Here is an 18805-nt window from a genome sequence, read left to right on the forward strand (position 1 = left end):
AACCTTTTTGGAAAACAACCACCCAGCAATTCTACACCTAGAAATGACACAATACAGTCATCAAAAGACATATATGAGTATATTCATAACAGCTTTATTCAAATAGTCAACAACTAGAAGGAATTCAAATGTCCATTAACAGAAGAATAACAATCCACTCACTCAATAGAATACCACATAGTAATAAAAAGAATGAACAATTGCTACACAAAACAACACGGATGAATATCATAGACATACCAATGAATGACAGAAGTCATTCCATTCATATAAAGTTTAAGAACAGGCAAAATTAACCTTTGAAGATAAAAATGAAAATAGTGATTCCTTGAGGGTGCCAGGAGAAGTAGATATTGACTAGTAAAAGGAATCAAGGAAGATTCTGGGGTGCTGGAAATGTTCTACATCTTGATCTGGGTTGTAATTACAAGGGTCTATACATATGAAAAATTCATCATGCTGTACAATTAACATTTGTGCATTTTACTGCATGCGTGTTACAACTCAAATTTTAAAACTGTTATAGCAGGTAATTCAAGGGACAAATCTTACTACAGAGGATACACTGTATAATTTTTTTAAAAACCCAAGACTAGGAATAAGCTGGCCTGAGTTTCAACTCTATCATTTAAATGTGCAACCTTAAATAAGTCATTTAACTGGGTCTTAGTTTCTTTACCTGCTAAAGTGGCTTAGTACAGATAATCCTTAAAATTCTTTCTATATCCAAAAATCTGAGTCTTTAAGATAAACTGCTTAATTTAAAAAATCGAATTCTCAAATTTCAAACTATCATATAAGTCACCTAAGGCCTGAATGCAGCAAAACTAAGTTAGCTCTTCTAAGTGTAATTGAAGGAAGTTAAAATCAGGTAAGTGCATGCTGCTGTTTATCCTGAAGTCCCTATACCTATGTTTAAGCTCATCTACTTTAGCCTAGACATTGTGGCGCCTTTAGCTGCCAAGAAACCTGACAGCCAGATTACCTTTCCTTGCTTTTTTAAGGATGGGTTATTCATTCTTCCAAGCACCATCCTTCCTACAACCATTGAGCCAAAATGAATTGTTCCTTCCTCTGTGCACCCACAGTAGGTTGCTTGTACTTCTATTATAGCTCTTATTTCATTCTGTATTATAGTTATTTCCTTTCGTGTATGCAAGTGGGTCCTTTCCAGAGGGATATACCCACTCAGCCAGCCAAATCAGCCAATCCATCCTGGAAATCAATGAGTAACAGCACAGTAAGATCACCTTCTATGTTAATGGTGGCAAAGTGAAATAGTAGATATGAAACGCTGCTGCCCTCTACTCAAAGCAAGAGATTACAATGAATATTCAAGATACTCAACTAATTCCAGTCCTTACTTTAGCCTACTCTCTAGTAGAACAATGAAATAGCCAAAGGTAGGTAAGTGAAGAAAGAAGTAAATCGGGCCTGTAATGGGGAAAAAATTATTTTATGTCAATATATAGACAGAGAGGAGGCAAGTGAACTTGGGGTTTATACATTCAGCATCGCTTTTCTGTTAACTGACCCTGCTCCTGTCCACATGGTTAGTACAACATAACCACTATGCCCTGATCACAGATGATTAGTCTAGGACAAAGTTCTTCCTCAAAAATTTCAGAAACACAACTGCAAATATAAAATCAGTCCTGGGGCCGGCCCCGTGGCCGAGTGGTTAAGTTCACGCACTCCGCTTCGGTGGCCCAGGGTTTCGCCAGTTCGGATCCTGGACGCAGACATGGCACTGCTCATCAGGCCACGCTGAGGTGGCATCCCACATGCCACAACTAGAATGACCTACAACTAAAATATGCAACTATGTACTGAGGGGCTTTCGGGAGAAAAAGAAGAAAAATTTTAAAAATAATAAATAAAAAGATGGGCAACAGTTATTAGCTCAGGTGTCAATCTTTAAAAGATCCACAACTAAAAAACATACAACTATGTACCGGGGGCTTTGGGGAGAAAAAGGAAAAAGAAAATGTTTAAAAATAAAAAAATAAAATAGTCCTTCTCTGAATGAAAGGGGGAGGTATAAACAATACAGGAGCTATCAATGGCACTCTTCTTCCCATTGTGGAAAAGGCAGGTTTGTGGTAAGAGAAAATGAAGCTTACTTTCAGAATAAAGCAAAGCTGAGAAACAGTCCTTCAAACCCCAGGTCCAACATTCCTAAGGCCTCATTTTATATTTAGGTTTTGTGAGATAGACACCCCATTATCCTTATAACAAATTTCCCCTTTAGTAAAGCTAGTTCAATTTGAATTATCACTTGCAACCAAAACAATCCTGTGACAGACTGTTACTTTGATGACTCCCAATTAACCATACTTCCTAGTACTCCCAGTCTCTTCTCACAATGACTCTGGGCGGGCCTGTGATTATTCTGACCAATAGAATGGTAGAAACGAAGCTGTGCCAGTTTCAGGCCTAACCCTTAATTGGCCTGGCAGCTTTTGCTTCCTCCCTATCACAATGCTTGCTCTTGGAATACTTCTTGGAACCCAGCCATCACACTATGAGGCTAATGAATCAGCCATGAGGAGAAACCCACTTGTAGGAGAATTAAAGCCCTGGACAAGAGTCAGAGCCAAGCCTCCAGATGACTGTAGCTATACCAGAACCCCAAGCAATGCTACCTAAAGCAGAACCACTGAGTTAATTCATAGAAATGTGAGAGACATTAAATAGTAGTTTTAAACCACTAAATTAAGTGGTGGTTTATAATGCAAATTTTAGCTAATATAAAATTCAATTCATACACAGGTAACTTGGAATTATACTTTCCTAACATAGACCATGTCTTGGAACATGGATTGGCAAACCATGATCCTTGGGTCAACTCTGGCCCACCATCTGTTTTTGTAAATAAAGTTTTATCGGAACACAGTCATGCTTGTTCATTCACACATTGTCTATGGCTGCTTTCACGCTACAAGGGCAGAGCTGAGTAGATGCGACAAAAATCATATAGCCCACAAAGCCTAAAACATTTACTATTTGACCCTTTACAGAAAAAGTTTGGTAAACCCTGTCATACAGTACTTGGCGAGCGTTTTAATACATAAGTGACTTAAAACATAAACCTACTTTACAACCAACTCCTTATATTTAAAGGACAACACTATAAATATTTAGTAGCTTTAGCCTACCACAATGCAAAGTACATCACATGGTACATACTCGCTATAGACTGCATCTTTGTGTGCTCCCAAAATTCATATGTTGAAACCTATTCCCCTAGCGTGATGGTGTTTGGAGGCAGAGCCTTCAGGAGCTGATAAAGTTGTGAGGGATCCGCCCTAATGAACGGAATTAGTATCCTCGTAAAAGAGACCCAGAGAGTTCTGTCCCCACTTCAGCCATGTGAGGAGACAAAGAGATGGCAGCTGTCTATGAACCAGGAAGTGGGCCCTCACTGGACATCAAATCTGCTGGTACCTTGAACTTGGACTTCCCAGCCTCCAGCACTGCAAGAAATAAATTTTCGTGGTTTATAAGCCACTCAGTCTATGGTACTTGATTACAGCAACCCAAACAGACTAAGACAATACTGAACTGGGTTGTATTGTTTGTTAACAAGTCAAACTATGGTCAGACTTATATATTAGTCACAGGCAGTAAAACGACAAAGTAATAAAATCAGATCCATAACTATTTAACTGCTTAAAAGTTCCCACTATGGGGGCAGGGGAATCTCAATTTCGAGTTTCTCATTTATTAGATATACCCACTTCTGAATTCCAGTAAGAATCAGAAAGGAATGAATGTTTCATTATGCTGCATAATTGACAATTTAAACTTAATGCCACTCCACAAGACCCACGTGCAGAAGGAAGTCGGAAAATCCAAGTCCAGCATTAACCTAAGTCAATGATTCTGAAAGTTTCCTACCAAAAATTATCTTTGGCAATGCTCTAAATTCTACAGATTTTCTTTTGGCATCTGATTATTTCATAAAGTATCTCTCCCCTTTTAAACGTAATATTCCTTTGCTTTATGCCCCAAGTCATTGTTTCTTCAACCCAAACACAATAAAGTCCAAGCCTTGGCTCCCTGTCCCCGGAGTTTACTATTTTCCTTATCTACCAAGGAAAAATCTCTCTTCTACAAATCAACAATTATCTATGCAAACAGTTTTATTTTGCTATCACTTTACCACCCTGCATTACTGCACAATTTGTATAACATTTAAAACTTTTCCACTTTCATAACTATAGTACTCCACAACTATAATACTCACATACATGTATGTAGAGGCAGTTTTCTTCACGGATCTCAACCTCTACCTCAAAAACCTAAATTCTTGTCCTTAGTTTCTACACTATAAATAGCATCTTCTGACTCTAACAGCCCAAAATTTAAGCTACAAAATAAGAATTTAGGTCAAGCAGAACCCCAGTACAGTGATGATCACTAATCATGCTTCTAAACTAAGATAAAACAGTGGAAAAACAGCATGGGAATAAACCATGACTGAGTCAGATATCTAAAAGTTGTATTGGTTGCTTTCTGTTACCATGTTTATAAAGATAATTATCAAATTTATTATACTACACAAAAAAATCTAACGAGTACTTATTATGTGGGCACACATTAAACATTTACATTTATTTTCTCATTTATCACAACATTCTAAGGCAGGCATTCGTATTAGTCTCCATTTTACGGATGAGAAAACTGCAGTCTAGACAAGTAAAGTAACTTTAAAAACTTAACTTCAGGGGCCGGCCCCATGGTCGAGTGGTTAAGTTCGCGCACTCCGCTTACACGGCCCAGGGTTTCGTTGCTTCAAATCCTGGGCACGGACACAGCACCAAGCCACGCTGAGGCGGCGTCCCACATGCCACAACTAGAAGGACCCACAACTAAAAATATACAACTGGGTACCACGGGACTTTGGGGAGAAAAAGGAAAAATAAAATCTTAAAAAAAAAAATGTAACTTCACTTAAGTATAAACCCAGGCAGTCTAATCCAGAGCCACCTACTCTTCTATCTGTATGAGCCCGAAACATAATATTGTTCATTAAAAGTATATCTTATCTTTACAATATTTTAAATACATTATTTTAAATATATAATGGCAAAATAATCAGAACTTTTTAGGGGGAACACTAAGTTTTGCTCTCCAGATCCCTGATATCACTACAATTTAAATTAAAAAAGAAAAAGATAAAACCACAAATACTTCTAAATCACTACTATTCTTGTAAGCTTTAAGGTATAAATGAGTTGTTACACTTACATGCATGTAATCTTTATTCTAAATCTTAAGCATTTTGCAATTTGAGCACTCTACAGCATGTGATATTGAATGAAATAAAATTGTACATATTATGCAGTGGAAGTAACAGACATTTATTTCCATTTGCACTTGGTATGAATGTCAGTGTCTTTTCCTAGCAATTTTTCCTGTTAGAAGTAAGGAAGGTATTTGAGATCAGTAATTTTGCTGTCAGTAATAGAGCATAGATAACATGAATACAAGCAATAAGAGAATGGTAAACATGAGGTATGTTCCCGATATGGGGATTAATAAGATTTTAGAGCTGAAGATTTTCGAAAGCATCTACTCAACTTTACCTTTTACAGATAACAATATTAAACTACTAGAAAAATCCAAATATCCAATATTCTTTCCCCAAATAGTAGTAACAGAATCAAGATTGGTCTTTCTAGTCTTTGCTACCATAGATTTTCTGAATAGGATAATAATATATTCAGCCAATATTTTAATATGAAAAAAAGAAAAAAGAGAGAAGTGGTAAGTGATTGGGGGAAAAAATATATAGTATTTTAATCATGAATCCAGAACAAAAGGATTTTCACAGTAGAGATTATTACATGAAACCATTATTTCTACAGCAAAAAAGCTAAAAGAATAAATATAAATGTCTTACACAGACTTCCAAAAGACCATTTGCAGGGGGAAAAACTACTATTTCCCAAAGAGGTGTTGAATAGAACTCTGGGTGTCTTGAAAAAGTGTTTCTTTCTCAAAATGTTGTAGAAATACTACACTAAATAAAGTTCAACAGGACTCACAACTGTAATATTACTCACATCTTTAATATGCTAATATGCTTTAATATACTGTGAACCTCCAAAAAGAGGGATATATTATATGGCACTTTCCAAATTTATTTCACCACATAAAAACCTGTTCATATCATACCTATTATAACATCTTGCAGAGAACTGTTGGTAGAACAAAATTCAGAAAACACTGGGAGAGATCGTTTGTAGCAAAAAAGACTAAAGACGCATAGCTGACCATAAAGTTAAAATAAAGCAACATAAAAAGGCTGTCGTAAAAGCTAGCAAAACCTTACTCTCTATTACATGTATACTACTTCTAAAAAGTCCTTAGATAACCATTCTTATGTAGAGTATGAAAAAGTGGAAGGCAATCATTGTGAGTGCTCCTGATATATAAATTAACCACTGTTGATATTAGATGGCCCTGAGCTTAACCCATTAATTCTTACATCTTAACTTGCTCCAGTTCTAATTTAGAACTAACTGCCACAGGACTATTTTCACAGAAGAAGAAGGAGAAAGAGAATATGGGACTGATGTAATAAACTATATTCTTAGGGGAAAAAAGACATTAAGACTTCAGGGAACCTCTAACAAAAGAGTTGTCTGCCCAGCATACTTCTTCCCTTCTAACGGCAGAAACTTCTCTTTTGAAGGCTTCCCTTTCCACTCTCCATGTGATTCTGGTGAGGCTGCCTATTTAGTGTCCCACTTCGAAGACAGACATGTGGATACAGACCTGGCCAAAGTCCTCACACTCCTAGTCAAAATGATTGGCCCAAAGATGGACACGCGAGCCAAGTTAGGTGAAGGAGCATCATGGAATTTCATATACAAATGCCATGAGAAAGAAAATCTTTCCTCTGGACTCACTAGTTGGCAAGGGGAAAGACTGAAATTATCTATTTTTATAATCTCATAATCTACCCCTCCCCCCCAATTCTGGCTACTTTAAGGAAGTCAGCCTGCAACATACTCAGAGAAACAAACAAACCACTGAAATGGAGACTAGACTCTGTGATTACATTAATTCCCTGATTGTACTGATTGAGTCCCTAAAGTCAGTTCCTCCTCTATACTCTGTGGCTACATAAGTTAATAACTTCCCCTTTTCACTTAAACTAATTTTCAGCTGGGTATCTGTCATTTGCAATAAAAAGGTCCTAATTCACATATATAACTCAAGAAAGAGATATAGCTCAAAAGAACTTATAAAGATTAAAAAGATAATACCAGGGGCCAGCCTGGTGGCATAGTGGTTAAGTTGACGTGCTCCACTTCCATGGCCCAGGGTTCACAGGTTCAGATCCCAGGCATGGATCTAGCACCATTTGTCAAGTCATGCTATGGTGGCATCCCACATAAAATAGAGGAAGATTGGCACAGATGTTAGCTCAAGACAATCTTCCTCAAGCAAAAAGAGGAAGATTGGCAACAGATGTTAGCTCAGGACCAATCTTCCTCACCAAAGAAAAAAAAGAGAGAGAGAGGAAAAAAGATAACCAAATGAAGGTGAAAAATATTAATTACAATCATTATATCCTTTTTAGAAGGCAAGTTTTTAATTTCCACCAAAATTTTAAAATTCATATACCATTGACCCAAAAATTCAACTTATAGTAATAAATCTTATATTTAAAAAAAACTCACAGATATGCAATGATAAATGTACAATGTTATTATCTACAACATTTGTCACAGTGACAATTAGAAACTTCAATGTCTATCAAATGAAGACTGATTATATACAGCATAACCTATGACGGACTATAATAGAGCTATTAAAAAGAAAGATGTGGGGCTGGCCCCATGGCCGAGTGGTTGAGTTTGCAAGCTCCACTTCGGCAGCCCAGGGTTTCACCGGTTCAGATCCTGTGTATGGACCTAGCACCACTCATGAAGGCTTGCTGAGGCAGCAGAACTAGAACAGCCTACAACTAGAATAACTAACTATGTACTGGGGGGCTGTGGGGAGAAGAAGAGAAAAAAAAAAAAGATTGGCAACAGACGTTAGCTCAGGGCCAACCTTTAAAAAAAAGAAAAAGATGTATATCTATATAAACTAATTGTTACATGCCAAGGAGTATAATGTACTGGTTAAGAGTTCACACTCGAGGAAAAGACTACATGGGTTCAATCGCAGCCTGGCCCCTTTATCAGCTTGGCCTCTTATTGCAGTAATTTGAGCAAATTACTTTATCTCTGTTACAATTTCCTCGTGTGTAAAATGGTGATACTATTATGAAGATTAAATGAAGTATAGCAGGCTGTATAACAGGCTCTAGGTAAGAATTTTACATGTGTTAAGCTCTCAGTAAGGTTAACTCACATTATTTTCACTAGTATGAAAAGATGTCCAAGATATGCTGGAGAGAGAGGGAGGTGCAGAATACTGTGTATGATTAAAGATCATAAACTCAAATGCCTGCAGGGGCAGACAGATACCATAAACAAGTTAAGTGGGAAGTGTGGGAAACTAGAGAATACACGCCCTATCTCAAGGGGACAGCCATTCTAACTATCCTCATGTGAGAAACAGGCTGCAGTGTTGCTGAATCTTAAAAAGCTAAAACTATTGGCTGATATGAAATATATCTTTTTTTAATGTTAGAAACATATTTTCTTTTCTTTTTTTTTTTAAAGATTGGCACCTGAGCTAACAACTGTTGCCAATCTTTTTTTTTTTTCCTGCTTTATCTCCTCAAATCCCCCCAGTACATAGTTGTATATCTTAGTCGCAGGTCATTCTAGTTATGGCATGTGGGATACTGCCTCAACGTGGCCTGACGAGCAGTGCTGTGTCTGTGCCCAGGATCCTAACCGGCGAAACCCTGGGCCGCCTCATCGGAGCATGCAAATTTAACCACTGAGCCCTGGCTGGCCTAGAAACATATTTTCTTCTAACAACACAGTTTGGGTCTAATGAAACGTGTACTGGTCAGTTATGACCAGTGGTCTGTCAATTTCCAAACTCTGATGTAATGTATGATTCCATATGTGCATATTTAAATATATGCTTGCATATAGAAGAATAAACAAAAACAAAAATCTTAGAGACTGGGGAAATAAGGTGGCGGGGCTTATTTTCACACTTTACCTTTCTGTATTGTTACCTTTTTTTTTTTTTTACAATGTACAAATATACTCTAATAAGTTTTTTAAACTAAAAACATAAGAATTTAGGAGGTTTTCCACTTGAAACTAAATTCAAATGTAACTTCTATTGTGTGAATATTAATTTTATCAAAGCATAATTTTTTAAATTTGCATTAGAATCAAAATGTTCAGTATTGACTCTCAACGGAAAGGGGAAAAGTGACCACATTTTTATAATGGTTTATCTTTTTTATCTCTGACAACAGTATTTACTGTATTCAATTTCTTGTTTCCAAGACAGCCAAAGTTCTTAACCTGAATTAGACTTTAAAGAATATTCATTTCAAGGGCACTGTCTTCTTAATGTTTTTTAAAAAAGAACTTCACAGTACATAGAGAATTAAAGGAAACATTTCATTTCTACTTAGCACTCAGATTGTATTTGCTCTCTTCCTTTCACAAGCTTCTGTATTTTTTTTTCTTCTCTTTTTTTTAAGGAAGACTAGCCCTGAGCTAACATCCATGCCCATCTTCCTCTACTTTATACGCGGGACGCCTACCACAGCATGGCTTTTGGCCAAGCGGTGCCATATCCACACCCGGGATCCGAACTGGCAAACCCCGGGCCGCCGAAAAGTAGAACCTGTGAACTTAACCGCTGCGCCATGGGCCAGCCCATGTCTGTATTTTTATTAACATTTTCAGCACCAGGAGGACACAATTAGCCATGATCTTGAAATCTCAAGATCAAGAAACAAGTAAACCCCTTTGGGTCTTGTAGTAATACCCATTCAACCTCTGATGCCCTAAACCCAAGGATGAAAATACTTATTCTTTAGACCTCACTTCAAGTCTGTGATATCATATATAATTCTTAGCAAGGTTGTTTATGTGCTTCCCAAGGATACAGTAGATTAGAAATTGGAAGGGAAAGAGCAAGTGTGTAAAGTCACAATAGAAAAGCAAATACAGGGGCCAGCCCAGTGGTACAGTGGTTAAGCTCACATGTTCTGCTTTCTTGGCCCAGGGTTCACCGGATCAGATCCCGGGTGAGGACCTACGCACTGATTGGCAAGCCATGCTGTGGTAGGCGTCCCACATATAAAGTAGAGGAAGATGGGCACAGATGTTAGCTCAGGGCCAGTCTTCCTCAGCAAAAAGAGCAGGATTGGCAGCAGATGTTAGCTCAGGTCTAATCTTCCTCAAAAAAAAAAAAACTGCAATAAAAAAAAGAAAAGCAAATATAGTAGAGAACTATACTAAAACAACAGACATTCAGAATAGAATACAGAAATATAATTGCTAAGAGTACAGTCAGACCTGTGCTTGAATTCTGGCACTGCCACCAGTGTAATCCTGAGCAAGTTATTTAACCTCTCTACTTCTCAGGCAGTATAAGAGGAATAATATGTAAGGACTAAATACCATGTGCAAAGTGCTTAACACAAATAGGACATATTTATGCCTATATATAGGCCCAAAAAATGTTAGCTATAATTACTTAAATCTGACTGAAGAAAAAATAATTAAATTACATTCAATATCTTCTATCTTAGAAAAAAAGAAATGTGAAATGGTTTAAAAATTTGTGTCAAAAATGGCTTGATGTGAAAACAGTTTTGGTGCTTATACTTAAGTTATCTACATCAAAAATAAAACATAGAAGCATTTTATTCCTTGAAATGCAACAGAAATGAAGCATAAATTTGTCAATATACAACTAAATATTGTGTACACATTAGTACTAAACTATAAGCTCCAAGAGGTTAAGTACTTATGTCTGTCTCATTCACTAGTGTATCCCTCACGTTAGCATAGTAAGTGTTGAATATTGAATATATTATTTCTTTTGTTCCTCACATTAATTCTAGAAGAGAAGCGAATTACCCGCATTCAAAGCTAAAGAAACTGAGGTAAAATGTGGTTAAGTGTCTTGAAAGTGGTAGAAAAAGTAGAACTTTTGATTCCTATTTTACACTATTTTGCTATTTTGCCCATCAGAATTAACCTTCAAAATAACAGCATTTTCAGAATTTCTTTTACCCGTAATTTCAAATTTCCATTTTTTAAGATGACATTTTTAAAGATTACTCTAAAATACTCCTCATACAGACTATGCCCATCAAATAAGAAGCAATACAGTAAATTTGATAGTATATCTCAAATACACATTATTAATATTATCCTATTACCAATAATAAATATACAGAGAAATACTAAACGCCACTCTATCTACCCTGAACTATCTTTTTAATAATAATAGTGAAATTCTGGTTTACCTAAATGTTTCTGGGTAGCTGCTTCCTAAGCTACTATATAAATGTGCCACCCAATTCTTTTTAATAAACATCTTCTATGCAATGACTTCATTAACAGGTGTGATGACAAAGGGCACAAAAGAAGAACAGGATCACCTGTTTCAAGAACTTTAAAATCTACTTTGGATAGGATGTTTATACGTGGAGCTGTTAGCAAACTGTTCCAAAACAACATATGGAAAGGAAAGGAGGTAAAGATTGACTAACATACTCCAAGTTAGACATACATAGTAGGCATTTTCACATACATTATCTCACTTCTTTCAACTCTGTGAAGGAAGTATTGCCACCTTCATTTTTGAGAAAGAAACTGAAATTCACAGAGGTGAAATGACTTCCCAAAATAAAGAGCAAATAAGGCTCTGAAGTTCAAGTCTGCTTGACTCTGAAGTCCTTTTCTTTTTAAAACTACACCTTGCAGCCTCTCAAATGGACATGATTACAGGGTATAGACACTGTAGGAAAACAAAGAAAGATATCATGGTAGAGAATAATTCCTAGGAAAGAATTTGTTGAGGAAGTGAGGCTTGAGCTGAGTCTGAAACTAAGTGTAAGACTGAAACTACTGGTAACAGAATGAGGCTTAACGCCAAAAATTTCTTTAAAAAAAAAGTGACTATTTTTCCTTTAGTTTATACTGACAGGACCTAATCTCTAAAATGTTTATCTTTTCTTCCATTTCTCATTCTCTTGCATTTTTTATGCATAATCTACCCCTCCCCCATAATCATTCCCATTATAAAGACAAAAAAATTAACTAAGCCTGATATGTTTCTCTTTCTATCTAGTCAAGATGCTGAAGGACAGAAACATACATTGCAATGAGAACTTAAGTGATATTAGAGAATGATTCCTTCATGTTAGTGGTGAGAAAAGGTGAGAGAGAAAAAGAGTTAAACAATATTGCTCAAGGTTACAAAACTTTATGGCTAGACTAGCATTAGAAAATGGGTCTTCTAGTGTTCTTTCTTTCTTTTTTTTTTTTTTGAGAAATACTGGCCCTGAGCTAACATCTGCCACCAATCCTCCTCTTTTTGCTGAGGAAGACTGCCCTGGGCTAACATCCATGCCCATCTTCCTCTACTTTATATGTGGGACTCCTGCCACAGAATGGCTTGCCAAGCAGTGCGTAGGTCCTCACCTGGTATCTGATCCAGCAAACCCCAGGCTGCCGAAGCAGAATATGCAAACTCAACCACTGTGCCACCAGGCCAGCCCAAAGTGTTCTTTCTATGACCCAGTGTTCCTTAAATTTTTTTCACCAAAGTACCAATAACAGAAAAGAATGATGAAATCTAGTTATATAATGGGTTCACTTGAAATTTCTTTGAAGTTTGTGATTTTATCTTAAAAGTTTATGCAAATTCTACACTCTGAGCCTAATTTACTTACACTTATCTTAATATTAAAGTGGTTTAAATTACATACTCTCAAGTAAAATTGATACTTCAATTTTGTTCCCACAGCTTAGATTCTAAGGCTTAGAATCCTTAGGGTATCCCTTGACACAATGTCATCTGCCCCAATTTGAGAAGCAGGGCACAAATTGCATAACGCTCCCTTCACCAGGCGTCATTTCCTTGCTTTTTTATTTTTCAAATTAGTAAATTTTTTTAAAGCATGGTAAATTTAATTCCATTCTTTCAAAATGAACACTTAGTGGCAAAACTACTGTAAAAGTTGTTAAAATTGTTTATTCTAGTTACAAAATTTAAGAAGTGCTACTTAGTTAAAATTAACTAAATTTGCTTATGAACTCATTAAACAACCTGGACAGAACTGTTACATGACAATACTTTATTAGACATTGGCTTCTGGGGAGGTTGCTCAAAAATTAAGTAAGATTGCATGTTATTCATATTAATTACAGTCTCAATTACTTTTAAGCAGGTTAAATAATCTTTTTTCCTTCCTTGGTATTTATCTTCTCTGCCCAGGTGTGAAGGAAGAAATCCCTGTGGTTTTATTACTTTCTTTTTTATGATCTCTTTTCTTAACATCTCAAACTCCAAATATGCTTCATTGTTCTTCAATCCTATTTACAGGAGCAAAGTATAGATTTTATCTATTTTACTCACTGTTTCAAAAAAGCACCTTATTCAATTTAACCAGGAATCACCTATAACAGTAAAAACAGACTCTTATTCATCATTACTTCCCCAATAACATACTGCTGATTCTCTACCATATACCTCAGTTAGTCAAATAGTCATGTGTGTTTTTAATATAGTTAAAACTCAATTTATAACAACCTATGTATGAATAGTCTATGAAGTCTTTGGCCAGTGATGATAGTATTAAGTGTATTCATTAGAAATTTATTGATTTCCTACTTTAACTAAACATTTAATTCTCTAATATATTGCTTCCGACCAAAAATTCATGAAAGAATGACCTAGTTTGAGGAATAGGTTTCTTTCTAACGTCATGTAGATCAATATCGGTATGTTTGCCAGAACAGACAATTCCACGTGGTAGGATTTAGTTTTGTTTGCAATAGTGATTTGCCTGCTTAATGACAACATCTATTCTCAAAATAAAGATATATTTATATATCCTTATCAATAAGGGGGCTTTTCAGAAAATAATGTTGACAGTTATAATGTATGAGAATAAGCTTGAGGAACGAAAAAATAAATGCTTGAACAATTCCAGAGTTATATGATTATCATCTCCTTGCCTTAGAACTTCGTTATTTAATATTATGAATGACAAATATTCCCTACATTAGTAACTAATAGTTTGATGTTCTAGTTTACAATTAGTCTTTTATCTCTACTATCTAGTCTTATATTTGTTCTACTATCTCTTGCTGGTTACAAATTTACAACTTAGTGCAATAAAAATGTATATTACCAGAACAGAAATATGATTTGAAAATGCCCTTTCCTAAAAATTTGCATCTTTTTCTCATCCATCCCACTGTTAGTGAAAAAACTTTTTTTTTTTTTTGAGGAAGATCAGCCCTGAGCTAACATCTGCCAATCCTCCTCTTTTTGCTGAGGAAGACTGGCCTTGAGCTAACATCCGTGCCCATCTTCCTCTACCTTTTTTATATGTGGGATGCCTGCCACAGCATGGCTTGATGAGTGGTGCCATGTCCGCACCCGGGATCCGAACTGGCAGACCCCCAAGGCCACCAAAGCGGAAGGTGCCAACTTAACCGCTGAACCACCTGGCGGGCCCCTGTTAGTGAAAATTTAGGTAACAGATAAGATAACAGATAACAGGTAGCTAAGTGCTTTGGTACCAAACATTAACAGTGGAAAATTAATATGATATTAAATAGCCAATGAAACAAAATCTATCTTATTCTATATTACATACATACATGTATTCATTATTTTCCCGATATTTCTGTGGAGCTTTTATAGTGGTAGAACTAGTGTGCTCGCTAAATAAACAGCTTCTTTAGAAATGGAAAAAAGTAGGTGAAAACTGACACCTCTGAAATATAGTGAGACTGCTATGTAATTGTGAAGAGTGACTACAAGTGTAACTACTACTAAGGCTATCAAAGAAAAAAAATCCTACATCTGCCCCACATCTTGTTTCTAGTTTCAAAGCAGCAGATACTTGTTTGCCTTGTGTTATTAATCATCACATTATTTTTAGTTTCTGTTATAAATAGCAATAGAAGTAGAGAACATTAGAAAAAGATATATTAAAAACTAGATCTTAGGTCACCAAAAACCATATAACCTTCATTTCTGGCAAATCAACGTAAGACAGTTACTAATAAAGATATTGTTCTTAGAGATGGACAATAATGTTCAACATAACATGTTTCCATGATAAACTATTTTTATATACATAACTGTTTCCAATTTTCCTGATAAAAAATTAGTATAACTAAAATATCCATGTTACATTAATTATCATAATCTGATTTCCACGTCTTAAATGATTCAAGATAGTCAAGCAAAAAAAGAAATGCCATTACTAAATATTTTCCTTTCTACCATTATTTGTTCAAAATTCTAATAGTTAATTCACTTGATAAGAAGTCTCCATAGACTGAATACCATATTTGCCAAATTCATAGCTGAGATAAGGATTACAAAAACATACAGAAGATGAAAAGTTTCAAAGTATAAATATTATCTTTCAACAAATAATCAAAAATGTCAAAAAGAAGTCAAAGACTGTAAAATGTGTGCATGGGTAGACAACACTTTCCACCACCTCTATAAAAGAGATTTAGATAAAATACTTAAAATCACTATTATGAAGCACACAAGGATATTTTATAAAACAAGCCCAACACCTTTAAGAGAGGCACAAATTATAACTCATAAAATCAGTTTTAAGTGTGGCCTCAACTCAATTTTCTTAAGTATGAAATCAAAGCACTTAAATTCAGTAAAGAATAATTTTACATAATAAAACTGCAGCACTTGAAGTTCTTCTACAAGACAAAACTGCACACACAGTTTCATTTTTGTAGGGGGTTTTTTTGGCGCAAAATTACATGGACTGTCAAGACCACAAATATTAGCTATCTGTAATAAAATCCACTATTTGCAGACTGCAGGCTGGTGCCCCTTCCTCTGATTCTTCCCCCTTTCCAGCCTCCACCATAGTAGACAATATTTGTATCAATAACTTTTCAAGAAAAAAACCTTACTTATTTCCAAGTTTACATATCCATTTTATCATCAAATCCTATTGTCCTCTGTTACCACTTCTCCCAAACTTGCAACTTCCTTTTCATTCCTTCAGCTACATTCTTATTCCTTACCCTAGACTTACTCCTAAACTACTGTGCCTCATTCTCATGAGACAGCTTCTCCAGATTATCTTTAATTTCACTGCCAAAGTTATCCTCTCACCTTGACATTTTGCCTCTGCCACTTATCGATCCCACCTCAGCTTTTCAAGGCCTTTGCTTTACGTTTTTATTCTGCTCAAGAGTCTCATCCTCAACAGCATATTCATTTATAAGGTTGCCAGTGACTTTGAACTTGCCTTAAAAATGCCAGTTTCTTTAATTTCTGGTAAATGTACTAAATTCTCTCTTCAGATAACCACATTTACTCCTAATCCAGCTGAATATGGAATTGCTTTTACATTTAGCCCCCAAACACGAGTATTTACTTAGTTTTAACACAATAATTACATACATTGTTTCTGTAGCTGTTTGCATAATCCTTGTTATCACTATCCGACTGTACGGATACAGATAAGGGCTGCATCTTTCAAAGCATTCTGTAGAACACCTATCTATTTGACCCAGATAAGATAATTCACTACATAAAACTATTAGGGAAAGCTTAAATAAACAAAAAAAAAACCTCTTATGATTTAACTTTAAAACATCTATGACCTTTCATTTCCATGCACAGCTGACATACTTTGGCTTTCATTAAGCTTCACTCTTACTACTCTACTAATTTTCAAACCACGGCTACAATTTCAAGTGCAAGTCGATGGCTGATATGGGGTATACACTTTTACATCCCCCGATTAGATTCTTTAAAATCAGCAATGCCAACTCTAAGAATTCTGAGATATAACTGAATCTTCGCACAAGACAGTTTCAGCACCAAAAGAAGAGAACAGAGCATCTTCTGATTTGGGGGTTCCCTTCCCTGCAACTGGTTTAGACTAGTTTCTGTACCCCAGGGTCTGTGGATTAGCAAAATTCAATAAATCACCATTAACATCTGGAAAGACTACCAGGGAAAGGCAACCCGTTTACTTAAAAGAGGAAGCGGTATCTCCCCGGATAACCCCTTTTCATATAATTCGGCAGCCAAATTAAGCTTTGCACTCAGTAACTACCTACAGAGATTTTTTTCTACCTAATAAAAGCAAGTCTCATTCAATTTAGTCCCTTCTCGAGCGCCGTCTCAACCCATCAATTTGAAAAGGGGAAAAAAATTAAACAGAAGTGGTGGGGGGAGACACGAGGATTCCCGTCTACCTCGCTTCTTTTTCCGAAATCACATCAGTAACTTGGATTTCCTTCACTCCGAACTAAGCCCTCAGATGCCAAATATAGTTCTTTAACCCTTTCCTCGCTACTCAATTACACATAAACGTTGCCAAGTACAGAACCACAGCAGAGACCCCTACAAATCGGCTTAATATTCATCTCGGAAGTCATGCCCTGCAGCAACTGCCTATCGCCAAACTGAGGAATATTACACAAATGCAACGCAACGGAATCAGACATGCAGAGCACACACGGCTTCCGCGAGGGAGGGAAACGAGACCCGGGAAAGTGCGCTCCTCGCAAGCCTCGGGACCATCCGGAGGGGGGTTCCCAGAAGGGAGGGGGACAGAGGAGCCCGAGTGGGGGAATCCTTCCCTCTCAAGTCCAAAAGGCTGGATCCCTGGCAGCAGGCTGCAGCCTGTCACTCTAAGGAAAGGAAGATGCAGGCAGAGGGCCCTTTGCTGGGGAAGGTGGAATGCACTTTCCGAGGTCCGGGTGCAAGCCGATCCCCCACCTCCCGGGGGAGACGAGGGGTGTCCCATGGGCGGCTAAGGGGATGCCTGGCTCGCGAGAAGCAGCCGGGAGCGGAGCAGAGTTTCGCCGGATGGACACCTGCGTCGAGTCCGGCCAATGCCCGGGGCAAGCACAGCTAGGGCGGCGCGGGGGGGAGTGGGATTCCACCTCTCGGACGGGCACCAGCCGAGGAAGCGCGCGGGCCGCCGAGGGCTTCAGACTGCGGAGCCGGGATCCCGCCGCCTGCGCCGGCAGCAGGAGCCCCGCAGCGCCAGCCGCACCGGCCCCTCGGTCCCCGGGGTCCAGAGACTTCGGCTACGAAGGCATCGGGGCCTGACATCCCACGGAGCCGGCCCCAGCTCCCGGGGTCTCCGCGGGAACACCCCAACCTCCAGCAGCTTTCGGCGGTTGTAAAACGCCCTCCCCCGTCCCCTCCTCAGCCATCCCTCCTCCCGGGGCCGCAGAGAAGGGTCACCACAGGCGAGAAGCCTGAGGTAAGTCGGCGACAGCGGCCGCGGCGGTCCCGGATCTCCTTCCCCAGTTACCTGTGAGGACTCCGACGCGGATTTGATGGTCGTGGTTAGTGAGGATCATTCCCTCGGTCGCCATGTTTCCCAGCGCAGTCACCGCACTGACAAGAGCCGGGAGAAGCCGGAGCCCGGAGCGCGCGGGCCGGGAGCGCGCTCGCCTCGGAGAGCGCGAGAGCGCCCGGGGAGCGGCAGGCGAGCGGGACAGGGGGGCGGGCGGCCGGGCGCTCGGAGGCCTGAGCCGGGAGAGGCCGGGCCGGGAGTGCGCGAGTCCGCGGGAGGAGGTGGAGTCAGGGCGCGCGACCCCGAGTCCCGGTCGGAGGCAGAGAGCTGCGAGGAGTGGACGCGGAGGCCGCACCAGGAGAG

The 18805-nt window shown here is 38.2% G+C and overlaps 1 protein-coding gene across 4 annotated transcripts in view; it reads right to left on the bottom strand.

Annotated features, from left to right (window-relative positions):
- LOC124233758 (gephyrin) overlaps positions 1-18573 on the bottom strand; it is a 574265-nt gene extending 555692 nt beyond the window's left edge. For all 4 annotated transcript variants that reach the window (XM_046650942.1, XM_046650941.1, XM_046650940.1 and 1 more), the window contains exon 1: positions 18458-18573. In XM_046650942.1, the coding sequence (XP_046506898.1) occupies positions 18458-18521 (64 nt within the window). In that variant the 5' untranslated portion in view covers positions 18522-18573. The remainder of the gene's footprint in view (positions 1-18457) is intronic.
- Positions 18574-18805: the final 232 nt, after the last annotated feature.

This window comes from Equus quagga, unplaced genomic scaffold (assembly GCF_021613505.1).
Source record: "Equus quagga isolate Etosha38 unplaced genomic scaffold, UCLA_HA_Equagga_1.0 220_RagTag, whole genome shotgun sequence".
NCBI lineage: Eukaryota > Metazoa > Chordata > Mammalia > Perissodactyla > Equidae > Equus > Equus quagga.